Source organism: Tympanuchus pallidicinctus, unplaced genomic scaffold, assembly GCF_026119805.1.
Source record: "Tympanuchus pallidicinctus isolate F22 unplaced genomic scaffold, pur_lepc_1.0 scaffold1, whole genome shotgun sequence".
Taxonomy (NCBI): Eukaryota; Metazoa; Chordata; class Aves; order Galliformes; family Phasianidae; genus Tympanuchus; species Tympanuchus pallidicinctus.
In genome coordinates, this window is record NW_026294618.1 from 52945823 (window position 1) to 52970115 (window position 24293).

At 35.6% G+C, this 24293-nt stretch overlaps 1 protein-coding gene across 1 annotated transcript in view; it reads left to right on the forward strand.

Moving 5' to 3' along the window:
- The window catches only part of ENPP3 (ectonucleotide pyrophosphatase/phosphodiesterase 3), a 33024-nt gene that overhangs the window by 2240 nt on the left and 6491 nt on the right, over nucleotides 1–24293 (forward strand). The window contains exons 2-21 of the mRNA XM_052671282.1: nucleotides 249–327; nucleotides 3008–3130; nucleotides 4226–4351; nucleotides 7096–7156; nucleotides 9365–9462; nucleotides 10245–10324; nucleotides 10900–11019; nucleotides 12292–12401; nucleotides 13708–13773; nucleotides 14456–14528; nucleotides 15888–15996; nucleotides 16139–16267; nucleotides 16628–16659; nucleotides 18535–18662; nucleotides 19152–19218; nucleotides 20747–20834; nucleotides 21588–21757; nucleotides 21862–21913; nucleotides 22674–22828; nucleotides 23776–23911. Of these exons, the coding sequence (XP_052527242.1) occupies nucleotides 249–327; nucleotides 3008–3130; nucleotides 4226–4351; nucleotides 7096–7156; nucleotides 9365–9462; nucleotides 10245–10324; nucleotides 10900–11019; nucleotides 12292–12401; nucleotides 13708–13773; nucleotides 14456–14528; nucleotides 15888–15996; nucleotides 16139–16267; nucleotides 16628–16659; nucleotides 18535–18662; nucleotides 19152–19218; nucleotides 20747–20834; nucleotides 21588–21757; nucleotides 21862–21913; nucleotides 22674–22828; nucleotides 23776–23911 (2002 nt within the window). The remainder of the gene's footprint in view (nucleotides 1–248; nucleotides 328–3007; nucleotides 3131–4225; nucleotides 4352–7095; nucleotides 7157–9364; nucleotides 9463–10244; nucleotides 10325–10899; nucleotides 11020–12291; nucleotides 12402–13707; nucleotides 13774–14455; nucleotides 14529–15887; nucleotides 15997–16138; nucleotides 16268–16627; nucleotides 16660–18534; nucleotides 18663–19151; nucleotides 19219–20746; nucleotides 20835–21587; nucleotides 21758–21861; nucleotides 21914–22673; nucleotides 22829–23775; nucleotides 23912–24293) is intronic.

The window sequence follows — 24293 nt, forward strand, 5'->3', positions numbered from 1 at the left end:
AGGGATTTCCTTCTCTTCGCATAGATCAAGAATTTGAAAAATACATAAATGTATTTGCTATTTCCTGCTATTTTTTCCCCTGCAAAGACTTCCCCAGTCACAAGATGGGACCAACCGTAGGTGCAGTATTTAGGTGTTGCCTTACAAGCAGTTCACAAGATTATTGTTTCTGCACCTCTCCTATCATAATTTCTAGTAAATATAAAAGCTTATTATGAACTATGATTTTTTGTGTGTCTATGCGGCAGGTTCTGCTAAGTGCTTTGGTGGTTGTATCTCTGGGACTAGGTCTGGGACTGGGACTAAACCGTGGAGCCCAGGAGCAAGGTATGTTTATGATACTTTTAGTGTAATTACCACTGAAGCTAGATCTGGTAAAGGCTTTCAATGAAGGCTCTTTTGTGATGTAATATAAATATTCAGTGAAAAGTTGCCACCTAAAATTCTTGTATTTTTTGAGTTGGACTGTATAAATCCTGTGCACATAATTTATGCTTGAAAAAACCTCTCCTAAACCACTGCATGTCTCACTTCTCATTCTACAATTGTTAAACCTGCTTCACAACAACTTTGGAAATTTTGTCTTACTAGTGTTTCTATGAAAGTTGAAATAGGATGTATCTTGTCATATGTAACACTTTACAATTATTTGAGCGATGTGTTTTGTAGAAGAGATGGTGACCACTGTCAACATTCATACTTAGAGTGCATTTGACATAGTTGAGGTGGCTAAAATTTGTCATAAATTTTTTTTGAAAACTTATATTTATGGAATGCTATGGTAAAAAGGGATGTTTTGATTTGATGAAATGTTATTACTTAATTAAAAAAAAAGCAGAATAGCGTATTAAGGAATCAAGCAACATTAGGATAAACAAACATCACCTGGTGAATTGAAACACTTCCGTCAGAGTCAAGACAATATCAGTCTCATACTGGAGGAGTTCAAGGATGCACAGTATCTTTTTCATTTCTAATCAACATATATCAAACTTTTATACCTACTTACTTATCAGCTTCTAACTCTTTCGAAGATCTTTCAGTCCTAGCTGAACAAGACGGAACTGTAATTATTTTTTATGACAGGTGTATTGTACTACTACTTCCTCTGTAAAATACATAGATACCTACCACGTGAATCTTCACTGACATTTACCTAAGGAACTTGGTCACAGTTGCAGTAAGTGAATGGGAAATGGAAGATGGTGCAAAATGAAAATTTTGGTGTCTCTGCAGACATTACAGAGAATTCCAAATAGGGCCTGCCTAACTTTGTTTTCTACCTTTATAACCAGATCTACTTCAGAAAGATGAAGTAATGACACACAGTGCTACAAGGCAGAGTCAGAGGGGAAGCCTCAACCTGGAGTGGTACATGACTGTACTGCTGCATTTCTTGTGAGGACAAAGGGAAAGATTGGCCCTGTTCAGAGGCAAAGGGAGTCGTGGCTGAGAGGCATTTTGGGGGGTTATAGTCTTGAGAGGAGTCAGTGGTGAGTAGTGGCCCACTGCTCTGTACAGTTAGACAGACATGCAATCTGGTGATGTATTACAATTCATTCTGTTTACCCAAGGTAAACTTGATAACTCCTATAACTGCACTGACTATTCCAGATAAAAGTTCCTGACATACTAAATTTTAACACTAATACCATACTAAATTTGCAGAACTCACACATTTCTGTAAATGTAGTGAAGAAATTAGAGGCATGGATTGCAGGTTATTAGAAGTATAAACAGTTATATTTCAGACAGAGGAAAAGGTTTATATTTCTTCTGAAATACATATTCTGTATTCTATATCACTTTAATTCAGGTAGAGGACCTAAACAACTTTGAGCTGTTTTAAAGCCAATGGATAGGGGAAAAACTAAATTAAATACTTTAAGTTTCAGTTTAAAAGCAAAGAAAAACTGCACATTGGTGGAAAATCACAGCTTTTCTTGGCAGAGTAGGTTCCAGCCATGAAATGATTTGCTGTTAGTTTCTTCTTTCCATTTGTACTTTCTCTTGAAATATCCATTTATGATCATTACATGTGTTTGTTCATTGTTCTAATTACTTGCACAGCTTGGCCGTGTGGACAGTTATTGTTGATGTATGAACGTAAAGAACAAAGTGCGACTTCAGAGCTTTCTACATGTGAAAAAAGCTGACTAGCTTGAAAAAAGAAAGTTCTTAGCTCCACATGATTCATACACAGTGGATATTAACGCCTGATTTTTATAGGCAGCACACCTTGCACAAACACAAACCTTTTGGCAACGTTACAGAATTCTACTAGCAGGCCTAAGCATTTATATGTATTTCTATGTAATTCTGTGGATGGGTGACAAAACTGGAAATGTGGATGCTTAGATTGTTTCAGACATTACTTCTCCAGTACAGAGATCACAGATGCAAGGCTCTTAATGACTCAAGGGGAGCTTCAGGTGGTGTTTTGTGATTCAAAGTTGTCTTTGGATGTATCAGAGCTCTTGCTCCCTGCATGGAGGTATCAGAGCTGTGGTGAGGAACTAATTGCACATTTCAGTTTCCTGTGTAAGGCCCTTCCTTTGGATCTTTTCTTTCTTTCAGTCAAAACAATCAAACCTGCAGGATTTTTAGGCACTTTGTCCCAGCTAAGTGGAAGGGAGATGGTCAGGTTCCTGAGTGTACTAAAACTTATAGCCTTCCCCAGCTCTCTGGGTTTCTCTGTGTCCTGGACTCAGCAACAAGCTGGGGAGATACCAGTTGCTGAGATGTAGAAACAGCTGTAACAGAAACTCTAGGTGAGCACACTTGAAACTAAAACCAGGACATTTGCATCTCAAAGACCTCCTGCAGCTCTGGTGTTGCTCGCTCCAATCTGCGTACTAGCAACTGCAGTGGAAACTGACACAGGATATTGTTCTGGGAAATCACTCAACACCTTTTCTGTCTGAATCCACAATCTGTTTAGCTTATCCAGCTGGGACAGGGCTGTTTTGCAGCCTGGGCACTAAGAGTCCCTGTCTTCTTGTTGCAGTCAGCTGCAGACACAAGTGCAACGAGCCCTATCGGAAAGAGGTAGCAGGCTGCCAGTGTGATAGCAGCTGCGAGGAGCGTCAGGACTGCTGCTGGGACTATGAAGATGCCTGTGTGGAGCCAAGTATGTTCCCTTAGAGGCAATGCTCATTGGTTTCTATACTGTTTTCTTTTGTTGTATAGTACTGACTGAAAAAAGACCAATTCTCTTATTTGCACAGGGATATGGAAAGACGTCTGATTAAAAGCTTTGAGGCTTGCTTGCCGCACAATGATTTGGGGAGAGAGGAAGTTAGTGGCGTTGAGTGAATGCTGCATTCAGATTGTTAGAAGTCCTTAGCCTACGTGACAAGAAATCTTTCTGGATCTCTTTCAAATTATCTCATTTCTTTGCTATGAAGATGTGTGCCTTTTAGGCAAAAATATTTCTTCAAGTAATTTGTATGGGTTTCACATTAGAGCATAAAGCAGTGTAGCAGAGAGCACGGCAGTACAGCACAGCCAACTCCCTTGGATAACCAGAGCATTTGCAGTGAATGTTTCCTGGTCCAGATTAAGTCATGGATGAATGGAAACACAGGTTTTCTTTGACCAGTTGACTGAAATGATGCTTGTGTGCCAGCACCTCTTGTCCTTTTGAAAATTAATGCGTGTTTCCCATGAAATGTATTCTCGGCCTTATGTAAGCCTGAGAATTACTCAGGAATAATTAGCAGAATCAGGATTACAGTATTCCTCCAGGAAATTTATCTGTTTCTGCATTAAATCTAGATTCTTTGCCAGTTACTCTGCATGCTCTCTTGGCAGCAGCTTGGGATTTTCTTCATCCTTGTCACTTTCTGCCTGTTTCTGCCCTCCTTAGAGCCTTTTTGCTCTCTGCTACAGATTGTGCACAATAGAAGGGGAACAAAAAGATCTACTACTTTCTTTTTCTCTTCCATGGATTTATTTATTTATTTATGTTGAGATCTTCCAGGAAAAGCGTGGAAGGCATTGAACAAGATGACTTTGAGAATGCATTTCTACAATGGTTTATTCTATGATTTGTTGTTACCATTTGGTGGCAACAAAAATGGTCTTTATGTGTTAAAAGGAGTCTTGTGTTTTCATCTCAGATAAAACTGTCAAGCTACTCAGGTAGGAGATGTTAATATGAGTTTAACACAAGTTTACATGAAGTTCTGGGACTCAAATAATATCTCTTTCTTCCACTTTTCAGCTCGATCCTGGAGTTGCACTAATTTCCGTTGCGGTGAGACAAGATTACCTGGAAGTTATTGTTCTTGTTCTGATGACTGTTTGCAGGAAAATGACTGCTGTGTAAACTACAATACTGTTTGCAAAGGTAAATCAAAGATCATGTGAAATAAATAGTTGGACAAACACCGAAAATATGAAGGTAGATATATTTGTTTCTCAAAGTTAGAGCCTTATAGTTACGTTTTGGAAAATGAAGATGTTTTGAAATGAAACAAAATGATATGTCTGACTTGGGAGAAGAGGATTTTTGGAGAGAAATATGAGATGTGTGTCATTCATAAGAATGTTGTAGGAGCAACGCAAATTTGGTGGTTGTGGTTGTTTGGATTTTATTTTCAAAAATAGTTGAATACATGTTTTTTTGCTTCAAACTCCCTGGAATCTGAAGATATTTAATTAAAATTTCCCATTCATTTTATTGAAAATTGATTTTCAGATTGGATTTCTTAACTGAATATCTTTGAACATACCAGGTTGTGTCATACAGACCCTGTATAACATATTGGTAAATTTGATTATAGGAATGACATCTGCAGAGTATACTGCTGACTTAAAGTATACATCTGTTGTCAGAATTCCTGCATATGTTTAGATGGCAGAGACTTCAGGCAGCTTCTGCAATATAGTGAGAGCTTTTATGAAAGTAACGCCCCCTGTTTTAGTATGTTGGCCTATGACAGCAGAGGTGGATGTTGGTGGTATGGCAGTAGAAGTTGAACCTTCCCACCAATGTCCCATTATGTTTTGTTGCCATGTGACAGATGGCAGCAGAGGGGCAGTCTGAAGTATGAAGCAAAGGTGTGTTACTGAATTCTTCCATGTGGAAAAAATGGCACCCATTGACATTCATCGATACTTCACAGAATCACAGAATATCAGGGATTGGAAAGGACCTTGAAAGGTCATCTTGTCCAATCCCTTTGCCAGAGCAGGAACACCTAGATCAGTTACCTTTTTGTGCAAGTTCTGATATTCCTCTCCCCATCCTGTTCAGCCTCCTGCTGCTTATTAATTCCTAAATGTTTGCATTTAGACCAAGCAGTAATGTGAGTACAGTGAGGCTGTGAGTGGCATGTTTCTGCAATGGCAACAGTGATCTGAAAAACAAGCCACATTCCAAATGGCCATGCACAGCTGTCACATCATGAAATGAAGAGTGTCTCAATTAGCTCATCTGTATGAGTTGGTGAATTACCAGGGAGCTGAATATTAGTTTCAGTGCATTGGAAATGATAGTGGCAACATTAGAGTATCACAAAGTTTGTACTAAACTCCCACAAATGCTTGTACAGGAGCTGAAAGAATGCCATATGCAAGTTTTTCAGGACCAATTGAACCAATATGAGGCAGTTGGTAACAGTTTCTGGGGTTGTATAATTACCAAGTGTTAAGACACGGTGTCACCACTACAAGACAGAGTCAGAATGGTGGTCCATGGAGTGGTGACATGAATTCCTCCTCAAAGAAAAGTTCAAGATGCAGTCCTCTCTGGGTACAGTGATGTGCACTGTCTTTTGGGATAGGAAAGAGCATAATCCTTCTGGATCTCCTGGAACCCGGACAAACCTTCAGTTCTGAACTTTACACCATAATTCTGGCTAAGCTGAAGACTCAAACTTCCAGAGTCAGGCCAGAGAAGAAGACCACCTTTCTCTTGTAACATGATAATGTCAGGCCTCAAGTCAGTTTGAAGTCCATGGAGCACATTGGCAGTCTTAGGTGGACTGTCCTACTACACATACAATATAGTCTGGATTTGGTGCACTCTGATTTCATTTGTTTGGGCTGTTAAAAGATGGATTGAGTAGGCAACATTTTCCTGGCAATGACACTGTCATAGCAGCTGTGAAACAGTGGGTCACCTCTGCTTCTGTAAATTTTTATGAACTCAGCATGCAGGCTCTTGTTTATCACTGGCAAAAATGCATAGATAATGGTGGTGACTGTTGAAAAATAATTTTTTGAAGCTGAAAATTGTCTTTATCACAAAAAGTTATTGTGGGTCGTTATATCAGTGGAAATAAGTAGGAGGTATTACTTTCAGAATGACCTATGTATATTTGTCACCTAAATGCAAAGAGAAACTAAAAATAGTCAAGAGTTCGATTAAATGCTAATTTGTTTGAGTAGCAAGTGCTGACCTGGTTAAAATGACTGTACATTCCCACCTTTGTCTGCTTACTGGGAGATAAACTCTCTGTGTTAAGCTAAAAACTTTGACAGGCACTGCTTCTTTTATATATATATATTTCATTTTTTCCCCCGTGTTTCTTATTTCTTCTCTTATTAACATCTCTTATTTATTCCAAAGAGGTGGGCGGATTGTTATTATGAGTGAGTGTAGATGTGAAGCAGGTGGAGAATATTCATGAGAAAACAGAACAGTGACTTGAAAGGCAGAAGCCAGTGTCCTTGGAAGGCTGAAGAACCTGTGTTCTTTAAACAAAGGTGGGGGAAAAGCTAATGAAAGCCCTGGTAGTCATCACTAAATGTGTAAGTGGAATCTGCAAAAAAAGAAAGCAGTATTCCAGTGTGTATCCTGAATACAAGTTAAGTATTCTCCATTTTAAGATAGTTAAAACATACAGGTTAAGCTTTCATAGTTATTTCTCCTCCATCTTATTTGTATACTCAGTGTTCCAAGGCCTAATATGTTGAATTAAATGATTTCTAAAGATATTTTAGCCCTAATTTACATTATTTCTGTATTGAAATAGAAGAAATTCCAGGAAGTTCTCTAAAAGGATCATCCAGGAAACTTCTTTGTTCTATTTGTTTGTATTATTATTTTTTTTAATGCTAACTCAATACTTTCTTTTGTCCTCTTAGGTGAAATACCTTGGGTAGAAGAACCATGTATTTCACTTGAAACTCCTCAGTGTCCAGCTGGGTAGGATAATTTTAAAAATCTCTTTAACAAATAAAAACATGATGCTCAGAAATAGTCAGTCAGCTGAAGGAGGTTTTTAAGAGGTTAGAAAAACATGAAGTTTACTTAGAACAAGGTCCTGTCCATAGGGATGTTCTGTAGAAGTGGAATGTGGCTAGTAATGTTTTTTCTTTCTAAAACCTTTGTCATTTTGTTGCAGATTCATTTATCATTTACAAGGTAGAACAGAGTACAGGAGTTTGAATCCAGATCGTAAGTCATTCTGCAAAGACCTGGAAAAACTATTAGAGTTAATTCAGGATTCACGTAGCACAAATTGTTCATGGTCCATTTAAGGTTGCTGACATAGTATCTCTGATAGTATAGATAAAAAGGAAGCTGTAAATGTATCATTATGTCTGCAAAAGCTGGAACACAGAAGATTTGATGCTCACTTTTAGTTATTTTGTATAGATATTTACCTACAGATGGACATCTTAGGTATAGGTTAGCCAGAAACATAGTGTAAAAGTTGTTCTCAAAATAAAATGGATTATTTTCTGGTTCAGTTACAGTATTTTTGATGTTATCCTCGTTATCTATTTTACTGGCACACCATATTATAGCAATAATACCTTTAGTAGTGTATCTTCTTTCTAAAGTTCAAGTGTTCCTGCATGCACCTCCCAGAGCAATACAAAAATGCACTTCTAAGTTATTAGTTAACAAATAACTTCTCGAGTTCACAGTTTCATAGGCAAGAGCTTAAAAGCTTTGTGTGGAGAAAGTCTTACATGCCATGAACATTGCTATATGGAGCTCCATTTTGGTTCAGACTCCACTCAAGAAGCTGCTTTATTCAGTGTTTTTTATACATACTGTTGATGCCAATGTGCTTTACTGTTTTGAAAAGAGCACTGTGAATGAGAAAATAACTGGGACAATTATTGTCCCAGTTTTGTTTCTTGTGATATTGTGAAAATGCAACTTTTTTTCTTTCTTTTAATTTTTTTTTTTTTTTTTTTTGTTATAATTCAAGGAATTACTCAAAACAATTCATGCGGAGTCACTGCATTTAATTAATAGTTATTCTCTCTCAGTGTTTTCCAGGTTTATATAGCAAATCTTCAAACCTTTCTGATGAATTACAATTAGTTGGGCTTTTTTGAGGTATTTTGTACAGTGGAATCTATTTCAAACTACATTTCTCATTTAATGATAGTCTTTATATGTTGCTAATGTGACCTTGCAACATATAATGATGGTTAATAGACTGTCACAAAACTTGACTACTTGATCCTACAGAATATTTTCTCTTCAAATTATGAAGAAAAATACTATAACACTATCATTTTATATCTGCTAATGTATTTTTGAGTCCTTTCAGACTGGTTAGAAGATAGTATTTTTAATAACTTAGGTTTTTTCACAAGTAGCACTTCCTAATTAGAATTTTTACAGCAAAAATCGAAAGACTGTTCAGGAGATAATTTCCTATTTCTGCACTTTTTATCTACCTGTCATCTGAGCTAAGATCTGATGCTTTTTAATCTTTATTCTTTACATAATGTCTTAATAAAGTCATGGGTAGCTGCATTCTTGTAGCTTTTAGTGCAATTTGTCATTGCACTTAGGGTGAGAAAGTGTTCAGTGAGGGTTGGGAAGGTTGAAAGATTTAAACCACAAAGAACTTGAACTACTCGATAATGTTTTCACATAGCAAATGCTGTAAGGCAAGAGATTACCTCAAACCTGGTATCTCAAGGAGATTACATTCCCCCTGAAGCCACCGGAGCCTTGCTGTGATTGCTGTGTTTTCACAGTCCTTTGTGCAGCTGTCCTGAGATGCATAAAGAGACAAGAGACAGAATCCAACTCATTAGTATGTTCAGAGGTGCTTTGGTTGTCCTATACTCTGGGCTTGAATTTGGATCCTAGTCTGTAGATTTATGTTTGTAATTAAAAGATGAAAAAGAACCAAACAACTTATTTTCTTAGGTTCTATACTTACTGAGTAGCTTTTATTTTATTCCTCGGCTGTTTTCTTTTCAGGAGAATTGTGCATTTGTACTATTTGTTTATCTCTCACCATGATATTAACTCTGGAAAGTATATGGGTGTTCTAGATCCTGCTTATAAAAAACAGAATTTATATATTGCAGTTAATGACTTTAACAAGTCTTCATTTGCCAAACTCCTTAATGATCAAAAAGTGATATTTTCTTGCAGATTTGATCTGCCACCACTTATCCTTTTCTCAATGGATGGTTTTAGAGCAGAATATCTGCAAACATGGAGTTCTTTGCTGCCAAATATTGAAAAACTCAGTAAGTTACCCGGAGTGCTTTGAGTGTTTTCTTTAGAAGTCTGCATATAGCCTTTCTAGTTCCTTTTGCTGCTATGTTGTTCACAACTGTTTCTCAACAATAAGATCCCAAATCAGGTCTCTATCATCAGTTGTATACTTACAGTATTTCATATTCTACATTAATTCTTGTATCTGAATGCACAGCAAACATAGCTTTTTTGTTTTTTTTTAAAGGCAATTAATATTGGCCTGCAGCTTTTTATTACACAAGTAATTTGAAGCATATATTCAAATACATTTTAAAGCTGCAAAATAGTTCCAGAGCTGGATTTCATTCATTCTCTGTACTCTATTAAAACTTCCTACTGATAAGGAAGGACTGCATTGGGTTTTTGGGAAGTGTCCCTCAAAGATGCTCTTTTAAAGGTCACTCTCTGGATCTACAGGGAGTAGTAAAGAGGAATTCCTTTCTTTGTGAAAGGAAGACTGTAAAGCTGATTTGTAACATAAAATTTTCCCTCTCTACCAACCTAAGCTTGCATTTTTGGTGGAGGTAATTAAGCAAGTTGTTACAGAATATATACACCATGAAGGTAATCACAGTGTAGACCTACCTTACAAGGAAACATGAGAATGTATGTGTCATAGTTTGAAGTCAGATTTCCTCTCTAATAGCATAGCAAATCAGCAATTAACTGTTGTAATTTTTTCCTGTCTTTAAAACTGTTAGTTTTCAATTTGAATATATATTTAGATTTGAATAGATATATTCAAATCTATAAGAATTGTTATCTTTTGCAGAAACATGTGGCACACATTCAAAATACATGAGAGCTGCTTACCCCACAAAAACATTTCCAAACCACTATACTATTGTCACAGTAAGTGAGAGTTTGTTATTTTTACTTGTCTTTATCTAGACAACACAGAAAGAATCCTGTGGTGTCAGGGAATTAACTCATCTAATGACTAACAACATGAGAAGTCAAGATACAGAAGTAAGGGACAGATACTGTGTATAGGGAAATAAATATTGGCTATGTGGTTACGTCTGTATGTTACCATATTCTGGTCTGTGAACCAGTTATTCCTGGCCCTTGCCATTCTAAGTGTATACAGATGAGTATGGATGAGGGCACTGCCATTTGATGAGTGTCTTGCTGGGATAGGTTTGGCAGCTGATACATGGCCATGGGACTTAATCTGCAGCAGATCAGGTTTTAATTGGGCTGTGAAGACGACAGGGAAACTAAAAGAGAACTTGAAAGGACACTACTAGTGAATTCAGAACACTGAATTCACTAGTAGGAATGTGATATTCTATGGGAATTATAAATTATGTTCTGTTTCTGTGATAAAACAGCCATAAAATAATTGTAACACCACATTGCAACGTAATTTAAGATCATAGGTTCATAGGTTCATAGGTTTTTACTTGTTTCTTTTCATTTTGCAGGGATTGTATCCAGAATCTCATGGTATTATTGATAACAACATTTATGATGTAGATTTGAACAAGCATTTCTCACTTTCAAGCACAGAAAAATTTGAGCCTTCATGGTGGAAGGGTCAGCCAGTAAGTTTACTTCTATTTATGTTATATCTCTATGTCTAGTGGCTCATATGCCATGTTGTTAAATAAAACAAAAAGAGAACAAAATGCAAAGTTGTGTGATATATTTGCAGTACACGGTAAATGTCATGTAGCCTTCATATTGTAGGCTGACTATGAAACAGTTCACTTTTTGTAAAGATCGAGGAACTCCTAAAATGTTAACATTGAAACTTAAACCAGCACTTATCCTTTTCATAATGGATGGTTTTAGAACAGAATATCTGCAAATTTGGAGTTCTTTGCTGCCAAATATTGAAAAACTCAGTAAGTTTGATAGGGTTTGTGTGGAGTTTGGTTATTTTTTGACAATTATCTAAAGAATGAAATCTACAAATCTACTTCCAGAATACATCATTTTATAAAACAAACAAACAGCAACAAAAGCAACATAACAAAAGTGTTTCAATGTCCAGGCATGTAAAAGAAAGGGACAGAATAACCAAGAACTTCATTTCCATCAAAATGAGTATTTATGTGTAAATTTCGGCCCATTTCATCGAAGAAGCACCTGTGATTATAATGCTATTCATTTACTAGAAATATCAAGCAGTACAAAAATGGAAAAAATATCAACACGTAGTATCTGCTTAACGTATCTGTTTAATATACATACATATATATGTGTATATATATAGGGACAGAAAGAGAGAGTTAAATATATATATCCACTTATAGTCTCTATATATACTTATATATATTATCTGTGTGGTGATGTTTCTAATATATTGTAGTGGCCAGGTTTTACTGCTACTGTTTCCTGAAGGATTCAGTCAGGCTCCTAACAGAACTGTAGCTGGGCTCTGTGAGATGAATAGGAATACACCTTTTTACAATAAAATCATATCACTGGAAATCATATCTTCCATGATCACAATCCATTGCAGTGGATTCACTTATCCACTCCACCGAATGTGTCATTGGATAAAAGGTCACTCACTGCCTGTTGTCACCTATGAAAATATCTATATGACATCATTTCTACACTGAGAATTCCCAACAAATGGCAACATGTTGCCTCCTGTGCTACAGTTTTTTTTTCAGACTATGTATGTAAGAAACAAACTTCAAATCAGATGTGTTTGTTGGTCAGCAGCATGATATATGAAAGAAGAAAGGGAAAAGTATTCTTGTAGGCCACATTCCTAAGCCATTTCAGTATTTTGACTCTGGTCATCTGAGATCCTCCAGCAGTGTTAATGCCATAAAATTGTTTGTTTGTATCTTTATCCATAGATATGGCTGACAGCAATGTACCAAGGTCTGAAAGCAGGCACCTTCTTCTGGCCAGGCTCTGATGTTCCAATTAATGGTACATACCCCAACTTTTTCTATTTATTCAACGGGTAAGTTTTTATCAGGATTATGGTAAATTGCCTTAAATTACTACAAAAATTCAAAATGCCATATAACAGCTGAAGGAAATAAAGAACAAGATTTTTTTAAACACCAGTCTGAGTGACAAGTTCCCTGTTACATAGTTATGATTTTACCATGGAACTACCATTAACAGTTAAATTTTAGGCTATTCACAATAAGAAAGGCAAAGGTTATTGTATGTGTGTTATCCCCTGAGACAGTTTTAAATGTTCCAGCCAACTGGAAACCACTAATTTCCCACTAGGAAGCCTTCCTATGACGTAACCACTTCTGTGTTATTATAAAAACTGCCACATTTTAACACAAAAAATTCCCACATAATATCTGTATCTATCTATAATATCCTTCACAAGTTCTCCTACTTGAGAATAAGCCTTCCACTAACTTAAACCCTAAGTAACTCAGAAGCACTGGCGTGAGCCTATAGAAGGCAGAAACTTGTTGAAGTAAGACCTCTGCATTGAGAAGCTACTGAAGGAAGGTGGGCTGTAGACAAATTCCCTCTGATTTTGCTTGAAAGTATGATAAAGTGCACATTGCTGCTAATTCTCAGGTTACATGCATGAAAATACAATAATAACCTTCATAGTAATCTTTTTTCTTGTGGAAGATGTTGATACCAGCAAATGATTTCAAAAGTTTTATAGTTATTTCAGTAAATGATGATTCTTCATAATTACTAAGTAAATCTAAAGTAAGCATGTAATTATAAGTATTAACAGATAACAAATGTTTGGCTGTGATATCTAGGATTGGTACTCAGAAAACAACTGAGTACCATAGTTTATTAACATGAAGCTTGTGCATGACTTTGTGGAAAAGTAGAGGTATTAAATGAGTAAAACTCATTCACAGGAAAGAGAGCATGACCTCATGAAGATTTTTGTGGAGACATTGCTTGCTTTTAAAATATGAAAGTCCAAGGTCTAGACGTGGTGGAAAGAATGAAAAAAGAGTGTGACTTGTATTTCAGGTTTTTCTGAACTTGAAAGCTCCTTTTTTGCATGCATTTACTTTTAAACATATAAATAATCCCACCCGTATTTCTGTTTTCAATATCAGGGTCTATCTGTTTTATCATTAAGAATGCATTACATTCAATCAAAAATGAAAATAATAAAACTGATTACTGGTATATTAATGTGATACATCATTCTTGCAATCCAAGTCATTGTCTTTACCATACAGGGTGTGCTCTGTATATATGTTCTTTGAAATTAGAAGGGAAAATCAGAAAGGACTTGTTGATATACTTTTTTTTTTTTTTTTCAGCTCAGTTGCATATGAAGAGAGAATTTCAGGAATACTAAAATGGCTTGATAAAACCAAATCTGAGAGGTAACAGCAGTATTCCAATGGTTTGTAAGAATACAGCTTGGAAGGATTTTAATACTTGGCAGCTGAGCTTTCTGTTGGTATTTGTGAAACGTGGAATCTTCCTCACTATCTCAAATGAGAATTTGCTGAACTTAAGCCTTTTCTATAAGTACAGCCTGTTGCACAAGTTAAATGAAATAACATCAGATGAGGAATCACTGCTTTTTATATTTGGAGTGATAAACTACCATATGATATGTAAACAAGTGAAATCTTTTATATCATGATTTGTTACCAGATTTCTCTTATGTATGCAGTTAGGAGGTACTCTCTAGAGCCTCATCACTTAAGCAGATTGAGGTAATTTTGGTGGTAGTTCCCATTTATATCCCAAGGAACAGCTTGATTTTTCTCTTCTAAGATTTTGAAGTTCTAGGGAGTGTTTTCTGGATTCTATTATAGATACTGGATACAGTTTCTGAAAATGTAATTTCAAATAATTCATGTTGGTTAACTACAAAACTCACAGTAATGTAGATGACTGTATTTGCTGTCTGGTTTTTGTTGCTGTTGTTAAGTAAATTGTATTTATTTACAATTCTGTACATATTTCCTTTCATTTCTTTTTAAAATGAAAGTATTCTTTTGTAATTATGTCTCCAAGTTTTCACAATATTCCTTTTTTATTTATTTGTAACTCAAGGCCTGATTTCTACACTTTGTATATTGAAGAACCAGATACTTCTGGACATTCATTTGGACCAGTTAGCGGTGGTGTAAGTAGCTTTTTTGTTTTTACTAGACTAAATATCACTAAAAATGGATGAGTACTAAGAACTTATTCAATTTATCAACTTGGAAAAGATACTAGATCAAAAATTACCACAATTCTTATATGAGTTTTCATTCCATTATATTCTTGCTTGTGATTGAGCGTGCTGTTTGGATTACAGCTACTTTGGCTCATACACACTGCTGAAATCATAAGAGACTGGCAGAAAATCATTGCTGAACATGCTGTTAGAAATAATATTAAGTTTCAAGCTGCACGTATTTAAACTGAACTTGAATTTTATCAGCAAGGGATATTTGGAAGCGTGTAGCCTAGCAAATTCCCAGAACTGTCTTCTGTTTACTTTCTATACTCTACTTCAATGTTTCTTGTTTTGCAATGTTTCCTTTTTACTTGCATGCACAGAAGATATTACATCTTTAAGGAGCCTAGGATTTACTGTAACAGCTCCCTCCTGGAATGATTTTGTGCAATATCTTTGAAAATAGTCTTCCACAGAGGGCCTTGTTGTGGTGGACAGGGATGAAAAAACTCATCTTTGTAGGATAGTTTTAGTCTGTCTAAATTAGAAAGTGAAGTGAATTTCTCTTTGTCCACAAAAGGCACACAATCTGTGACTGCATGCGTACTTGTATATGTGTGTGTATTGTCCGTGCATGCAAGAAATTCGAGAGTGCAGCTAGGGGAACAAAAGGCATGCAAATGCTCAGGCTCAGTCAGATCTTGTCCTTACTGCTCGCACTTCAAAGAAGACAATAAATCAGCTGTGCCAGTCAGTTAGAGAAGAGCCATTCGCTGTGAAGTTCTGCAAGGTGGATTGTGCTAAATTTCTCACATGTCACTTCAGTGGTTGCCGGTGATATTCTGCAGGAAGCTTAAAGGGACTTAAGTGACTTAAATGCCGCACTGGTCTAATAAGTAACATGTGTATGTAAATATTTTCAAAATGCCTCTTACTGATAATACAGTGGCATCGTGATATTACAAAAAATTACGTGCAATGCTATAAATATCACATTTTATATAAATTGAAAATTTGATCTTAATGTGTAACTTTTTTTTCAGTTAACAAATTTTAAAGTCAAGACAATAGAAAAAAACTTAATAGATTTAAAAAAAAAAAAAAAAGTATTTAGTATAGGAAATCCTGTGGTAGAGTAGCGGGCACACCTGTACTCTAGTAGGGATGGCAAATTGCACTGGAGCAAAAGAAAGGAAGCAATATTAAGAACATGAAAGCTAACAGAAAAACATGCTTTTTTCAGTCTTTCATGTTTGCATTAAGTGATAACTTTTAATCAGTAAAAAGGAAAGGTTCTAAGGAAGCTTGTTTCTCTTACAGGTAATCAAAGCTTTACAGCTAGCAGATCAAACGCTGGGAATGCTAATGGAGGGGCTTAAACAGAGAAACCTTCACAACTGTGTAAACCTCATTGTTTTAGCTGATCATGGTAATGTATATCATTTTGTTTCTCAGTGTTTCTCTTCACTGAGTCATTGTTTTCTTTTGCTGTATAATATATGTACTTATTACTTTAAGTTAATTTTATAATTCACTTTATCTAGAAAAATAACTGTTTCTGTATTCTTTAGGGATGGATATGACCTACTGCAGCCAATTAGAATACATGACAAATTACTTCAGTGAGATTAATTTCTACATATATGCTGGGCCTGCAGCTCGCATTCGAGCACGCATCGTTCCACAGAACTATTATACTTGTAAGTGTGGACCAATCCTGGGATTGCACAAGCAGTACGACAGGAAATAAGTTAACATAAAGCAGACTTTCCTTGGCATAAATCGCAGTCTAAGTCAGACAGGAACAAGGTATTCTGAGTAGTCCAGTGGAGTGAATAATGTTGTTTTTTTAATGTGACAATCTCCTTATAATTGTTGAATCATTTCTACTAGTGGTCTTACTCTTTCTGAAAGAATTTTCCTTTGTAAAGTGTCCAGATTCGTTTCTCAGAAAGCTGATGTTTATAACTGAAGTTGCTCTTCTAAAATGTGAAAAGTGAATGCGCTAAACCATGCTGAACTATCTTAATGTATATCAATTCATCTTTCCTTTGTAACAGTTGACTCAGAAGGAATTGTTAAAAACCTCACAGTAAGTAAATATTTTAATACTTTTTCCTAGTAGTCACTTTTTTTTTTTTTTTTTTTTTGTTAGTTCAAGATGTACATTAATACATGTGGGGTGAGTGTGATGTACAAACTGGGACTCATTTGAGAAACTTGGTGCCTTTTATTTCTTTACATTTATCATTTACAGTGAGTTAAGCATAAAAACAACTCTCCATCTTTTCTTTCCTTTGGTGCCAATTTGTTTTCTATTTTGTGACTAGTCCTAGTCCAAACAGTAGGCAGACGTTCTGATGCTTTTAGAAAAACTACTCAGCTTGCAAGAATACTAGGCTATCTCAGCTGGGTATATTTCTGATGAAGCACCACTAGATGTCTTCCTGTAACCTGCTGAAAAACTGAATGCTGAAAGTATGCTACCTGTAGCTTTTGTGAGCCACATGAAGTCCAAAGAGCAGTAAACTTTCCTGGTTAAATACTTATTGATTCTGAATACCTTAGAACACACCCTTTGTTCCTCAGCATACAAGGACGCATGGAAGTAGAATATCAGAGGTTGAGAAGGAGCCTTTTCAGTGTTGCATTGTCTAACCCACTGACCTGGAACATTTCGTACCAAAGAGAATTCTCTAAAGGCAACTGCAGATTCTGCATATTCTCTTCCCTTGTTGAAACTGCTACCATTATTAGTTATGAAGAGAGGTGTAACATCTCTGTCTTCTAGGAATAACCTGGTATGAGGAGATTTCCTCTTCCCTTGTCAGTTCATACTTACTGCTTGTGTATTTTTTTTCTTTCAAGTTGTTAGGAGGAAGGTTTTGGACAGAGAAGGAAATTGTGTATTGTATATTGCTGAAGTCATTTCCCTCAATTTTTTCTCTTTAATTAGAGTATTGTTTGCAGAATGATCTCTTCTGAGCAAACAGAATTGCTGAATCCTTATTTTTCATTTCCCACTATGTTTCTTAGTTTACTATTAGGGACATTTACTTTCATTTCACACAATGATGTCCTTCTACGCAGAGCATACAATTCTAGGACTTAAAGGTGAAGATGTCAGATCAGAGTCCAAGCATGCTGTAGTCTTATGTATCGTCCGTGGAATAAAATATGTCAATTTCTCTGGCTTAAACAACTTGCTAGCAGCTCTTCACTTGATGTTTTCACTGTTCAGTGTTGCCCCAGTGCTGGATTAGTGAACTGGATTGATGTCTCTGAAACATCACTATGATGATTTCTGGCAGCTGGAGTGGTTCCTAATGACCATATACAGTTAAATCATTGCAGCATGTTGTTTTGCTGTCAGTAGACTCACAGTGGCATGCCTCTTAACACAGCAGTTATATTAACACATTAAATGTGGATGTAAAAGTCTTCATCTAACAACTGAGCACTAGACATCACCTGTTCAATCTTGCAGCTAAAACTCTAGACTGTATGTGTTATGCATACTTGGTTTTCTTTGCTATTTATTGAATGGTGTAGTAATAGAAGATGGCAGAAAATCATTAGCTGCTAGGAAACATTCTCCTGTAGGTTGTGAACTTACATACCAAATGCCAGTGGCATTAGTACAGACATATAGAGTAAGCATTACCACTAACTGTCTTTCAGTCTTAGTATTACCTTTACCACAGTATTGGTATGCTAACTGTTATAGCAATAAATATTATAAATAAATATTATAGTAATGTATTTCAGTTCCAAAATAAGTCACTTTTCATTCTGTTGCCTCTTGGGCCAGAAATGGGATCTGCAGGTTATTGAAGAAGCACACTCCAAATAATATGTTTTGTACTTATATTCCTGTCACTAGGATGTTTGTGATAATAATGAATGATTTATGGTGTATTTTTGACACTGCATGAAATTCACTACTAGATTTTCTTCTGTCATACAGTGCAAAAGGTCACCTCAACACTTTAAGCCCTATCTGACACCTAACTTGCCGAAACGACTTCATTATGCTAACAACATTCGTATTGATAAAGTTCATCTTCTGGTGGATCAACAGTGGCTGGCTGTGAGGTATCATCATCTTTATCGTCATGCTTTTTTCCTTTTCATTTCTCTCACTAATACTTCCCTCATATTCAACTTTTCACCGATGTCCTGGTGCCTCTGAAAACAGGATACATGGGCATGACAAGAGTGTTGAATCAATATAGAATGACTGTCTCTTTATTTTTCCATGTATCTCAGCAACAGGTAAATTTAAGCAAGTGTTAGTCATCATAAGAAAAGGTCTCAGTTCAAAAATGAGCATTTCTTCTTTTTTTTAAAAAAAACATTGATTCAGTAGCTGTATAGGATACACTATGTTTCTTTTCATCACAATCTGCATTACCAGACAGAGAGATCTATGTAGGCTTGAGCACAGGATGAGCAAAAGCAGTGCAATACTATTTCAGAGTCAGTTGTAATAACATTATACAGGGTCTGTGACTCGGGTTGATAATTATTAGCTGACCTTATTTATGCCATTTTAATTTACAGTGTATGATGGTTTCTCCTTAGGGACAACAGTTACACATTTTGTGATCAGGGTAACCATGGTTATGACAATGAATTTAAAAGTATGGAGGTAAGATGATTTTGATTTTCAGCTCTTGCATCTTCTCATATAGAAAATCAGAATGTGCTAGATGAACCAGGATAATATGTGTCACTTTTTGCAGTGTGCTTTTTCTTATATGTCATCCAGACCTGTAAACTGTGAACACATACTAGATACACAGATTTCTATTGCTTTTCATCAATGTGTACATGTCTTGGCGCTTTGGACCCTGTAGTAAAACTTATTTTGTCTCACCTTAACTCCATAGAGCTATTAAATCAAGCATCTGTGTTCAGATATGGAACAATAAATTCTTTCCTTTTCTACGTAAGCAAAGACTGAAAAAGCTCCATAAGCTCTGGGAATTCAGTAGAGCATCTGAAGGCCTGCATGCTCAAATTAGAGTAATCTAATTTTTTCTGCTTGTCTTGCAAGCCCTACACATGTTATCAGAACAAAAGAAGTCATTTTTGTGTAACTTGTGTATTAGTGTAGCTTGTACTGAAGTTTTTTCTCATTTTCACTTCTGGTTACAGTGAAAAAATGTCAGAGTCTTGAGCTTTTGAGATCCAGAGGATACATTTCTTAATGTACTTTCTTTAAGCAAGGTTGAGCATGCCTGTATTCTGTGCATAGTAACCAGAGTCTTCCAGATATTCACAACTTTATTAAAATCACATTTATATACCAATAAGAACAGTGCTCAATGTTTGCATGGTAAAAAAGTTTAAATTCTGGAAACAGTAATCATAGATAGTCTTACAGTGGTGATACAGTAATTGAGTAAACATGATTTTTCAAAATAGTGATGTCTTAATGTTGTATTTTAAAATAAATTTAGGATTCTTTTCCTATTATGAGAACGTAGGAATATTATTTTAAAATAAATTGTTGTCCTGTTTAGTCATTTTCCCAGTGTTTCATGGCAAGCAGTTCAGGAGGCTTATAAATTAACAGAAATTAATGTGAGACTGAAGGTTGTATTAGTGCTCTGTCAAAATGCTTGCAGACCCCAGCAGGGGCTGCCCAGTACCATTGGTGGTACTGCCTGAGGTCTCTGCAAAGCTTGAGATGGGTTTCCTTAGTTCCCTGATGCTTGCTGTAGGCACCTAAGCTACCCAAAGACTTTTGCTAATGTAACATATGTTTAAACAAACAAAACAAAACAAATAAACACCACAAAACCAAACCTTTTATTTCTGGCTTGATGTTAGCTTTTAAATGGGATGTGTGAGTGCCATGACTCTACATTTCTTGAAATGGCATAACTTTTACCAGCTGTTGGAATTAAAAATTGAAAAGGAGTGAATTTGAAACACATCAAAAGATAATTTTCATAAATATAACTGAAAATGTTAAAGAAAGAAATAAAAAAAAACAGATAAGAAAACAATTCTTCTTCAAGTTATATGCAATGGGCAAAATTTGCCTTCTTGATCAGAGCAATCCTGTTTTGTAACTTTTATGACAGTGTCCCTGTTCAAATAAAGTACAACTGAATTACTTTTTAATTTGAGTTTCTTTACATAACAACTTTTGTTTTATTACAATCCAGGCTATATTCCTAGGATATGGCCCAAGCTTTAAAGAAAAAACAGAAGTGGATGCTTTTGAAAACATAGAGGTTTACAACCTTATGTGTGGTGAGTAGAAAGCATCTAGTGCTTAAAACTATAAACCAACAGTGTTTTCAAATACAGGTGTGCTGAGAGCTAAAGGGTAACTAAAACTGTAATGAACTCATCCAAAAGCAAAGTTTTTAATACAAAATGCAAAAACCATGACAATTTGCATTCTCTATGCTGAAACATTCACTACCAGAACTTGTTCTGCTTTGGATGTTGTCCTGATTGCAGGAGTCCACTAAAGAACCAGAGAGATGTGCTCCTGCCACTTGGGCTTGCTGTTGAAATGGTACCTGTGGAACCATTTTCTGCTAAGAACCTTAGCAGAGGGTTACAACTCTTGTATCTTGAGGTGGATGATTGCAGCCCTGGCAGTGAGCAGTTAGGAAGTATAAGCCTCAGAAAATATGGATTAAAGGATCACAGAAAAATGCACTAAGCTAATATGCTTCATAATGTGATGATTTGCAAACAAGTTTGTAGTCTGCATGAAATTGGAGAACCTTACGAATGTTACGGCAATGTATAAAATTGTGTGAGTAGTATTCAGATATATTGATGCAGTGGGAATACCAGTAAAGCTTTTTATCTAGAAAATTGCATGATGATAGTAATTAACTCAATACTTTCAATAATTGAATAGGCTATTTTTTTCTATATTTAGAAGAAATGCATAGAAAATGGATTGAATTGCAGATTGCCACGTTAAAACTATCATTTTAGCTTTAAAATAGCTTTAAATTTGTTTCAAATTTTCAAATTTTCCAACAGATCTGCTGCAAATTACACCAGCACCAAACAATGGCACACATGGTAGCTTAAATCATCTGCTAAAAAAACCTTTTTACAGCCCTTCATATGCAAAAGAAGAGTCATCTCCTGTTTCATGTCCGGTTTCCCATCTGACTCCTGTAGATGAACTGGAATGCACATGCCAGGGTGTAAGTAGGAGTTTGGGAATATTTTAATCATGTTTGGCAAGTGTATTCTTTTTTAATTTTGTAAACAGCAGAATCATTCTAAAGGATTCTATAATATTTTACAGGTGACAAATGCTTCAGTAATTAACGAGAGGTTAAATCTCACCACAGATGAAAGTAAGTAGTTAGAGATGAAAAGGGCAGTAACATTTTTAAATTTATGACTATTTTAAATTGCATTTTATTGGTTTCAGTTGAAACTTTGGCAATGTTAACTACAATTTAATGTGAAATAGGAGAGCCAAGTCGGAAACTTAACTTTTTTTCCTTGTTTCTTTGCATTTCTATAAAAGATAATAATTGATGCTTTTGTAGTAACATTTGTGTGGAAGAACTAAATCTGAATCCAATTAAAATACTGGGAAAAATTATACAGGTTTCAGTGGAAAGCTTGTGTACTTCTGGACTGTATTGCCATAACTAGTTTTTTGCCACTTTGCTACCCCAAGCTTTTCTTTGGTGAAAACTCACTTCTTCTTTTTCTTCTTCTTCTTCTTCTTCTTCTTCTTCTTATTATTATTATTATTATTTTATTTTGTGGTGCTTCTGGAAATTCTATGGGGCATTACAGAACTTCCCAGCCCAATATGATATAGTTCTCACTTCACTGATGAGTTCCAAAGTTTTATATATGAAATTACAAAGAAATGAGAATTTGAATGTCTGATGTCATACTTCTTTGAATGAAAACTATTTTATACACTTCTTTCCACTGAGCTAAGATATTAAAAGTATGTACTTGTGTATATTGTCACTTCTATTTGTATTTATTAGTGCTTTAATTTACATTTTTCTTTGTCTCTTTTCTCTGCTTTCTTAAACCTTGATTCCATCAGAAATTTTATAGGAGAATGAATAAATATTTTTTTAATTATAGTAAAGAATGCAACTTTATATAATTTGCCATATGGGAGACCTCAAGTTCTTCAGAAAGAAAGCACCTACTGCCTCCTTCCCCATCATCAGTATGTGAGTGGATACAGTCATGATATCTGGATGCCACTATGGACTGCGTACACTGTGACTAATCCTGTAGGTTATCAGATATTAGTATAATTCATAAATGTGTAAATAAGGTGGATTGAAAATGTTCATTCATGAGGAATTCTGGTTAAAGACTGATGGATATCATGCGACTGAGGCCTTTATTTCCAAAAAGCAGACTAATGCAATGATGCAGGTTTCCTATAAAAAGAATACGAAAGAATAAATTTAAATCAAGGAGTACAAAGAGGCACAAGAGGGTCTTTCCTTTTTTTTTTTTTTCTTTTTTAATTTGAACCAATCAAAATGGGCAATGTTCTAAAATGCAATCGGAGTGTTTAACTTCTGTAAAAATGCGAAGAAATTAAATAGCAGGTAATTGAGTATGGAAAAAGAAAACACAGTTATATACGGAACACATGCTTTGATATTTTATATGATGCTATTGTAAAATATAATGTTTTAGAAACAGTTACATTGATCAGCATCACTTTTTACCAATTCTTAGGTTGTGTGTATGTTAACGTATCTCAGTGGAAATTACTGAAGCTAGTCAGTAAAATTTACTCTGGTTTTATTTAACTCTTTAGAAACTCAGATTCTTATTATCAAAACAGAGTTTTCAGATGCTACAATGTGGTGATATTGTCATCTTTATATATTCACTGCTTCTCAGCGGGATGTGATATCAAGTTTGTATTTCCATAAAAGGGATGAATGACCCAAAGTCGTCATTTGTTTTTGCCTAAGGTGAAACTTTACTCCTTCTGCTATAGTTTTACATGCCGTGTGAAGATTTTAGGGAATTACCTAAAAACAGAAAAAGAGGAAAAACACAAGGCAGAGAACATCAGCATCCATTGCTTACCCTGACCTGATTCATTCTGAAAACAGAAGATTCAATGAAGGCCATTTGAGAGAGTTAAAAACATACGGAGCATTATGTTGACCACAACCGTGGGTGTAATACTTTTTCTTTTTTTCCCTTTTCACAGGAAAGCACATCTTCTCTTCCTCCCACTGTTTCAGACTGTCTGCGGGCTGATGTTAGAATCCCCGTTGCTCATAGCCAAAATTGTTCCAACTACCCAGAAGGGCTGGACTTGACCTATGGTTTCCTCTACCCTCCCAGTGAGCACTGTTCTTTTTATAGCTGGAGTTTAGAAAGTCTTAATCAGCTGGATGTGGGTTTATGTTTAAACATATAAGCAAACACCAAAGCAAACTTCTTTGGATCAGCATGTTGGGCAGAAAAAATGTTTCCAGTGTTTGTAGACTCACCAAAAGCTAGACAACAGCTCCTTGCATCTAAATATTTTTGGCTTAGAGCTTTTAGGTTTTTTTTTTTATTTTTTTTTTAACAGCTTGATTGTGATAACAGGTTTGAAAGGTGTAAATGGGTGGAATGAAAAGCTGTCTGTCTTACCCTATGTGAATATTCCTTTCCTATTGCCAAATTTGTTAATGATTACATTGAATAGACTATGTAAAAAATTTGAAGGTACTAAATATG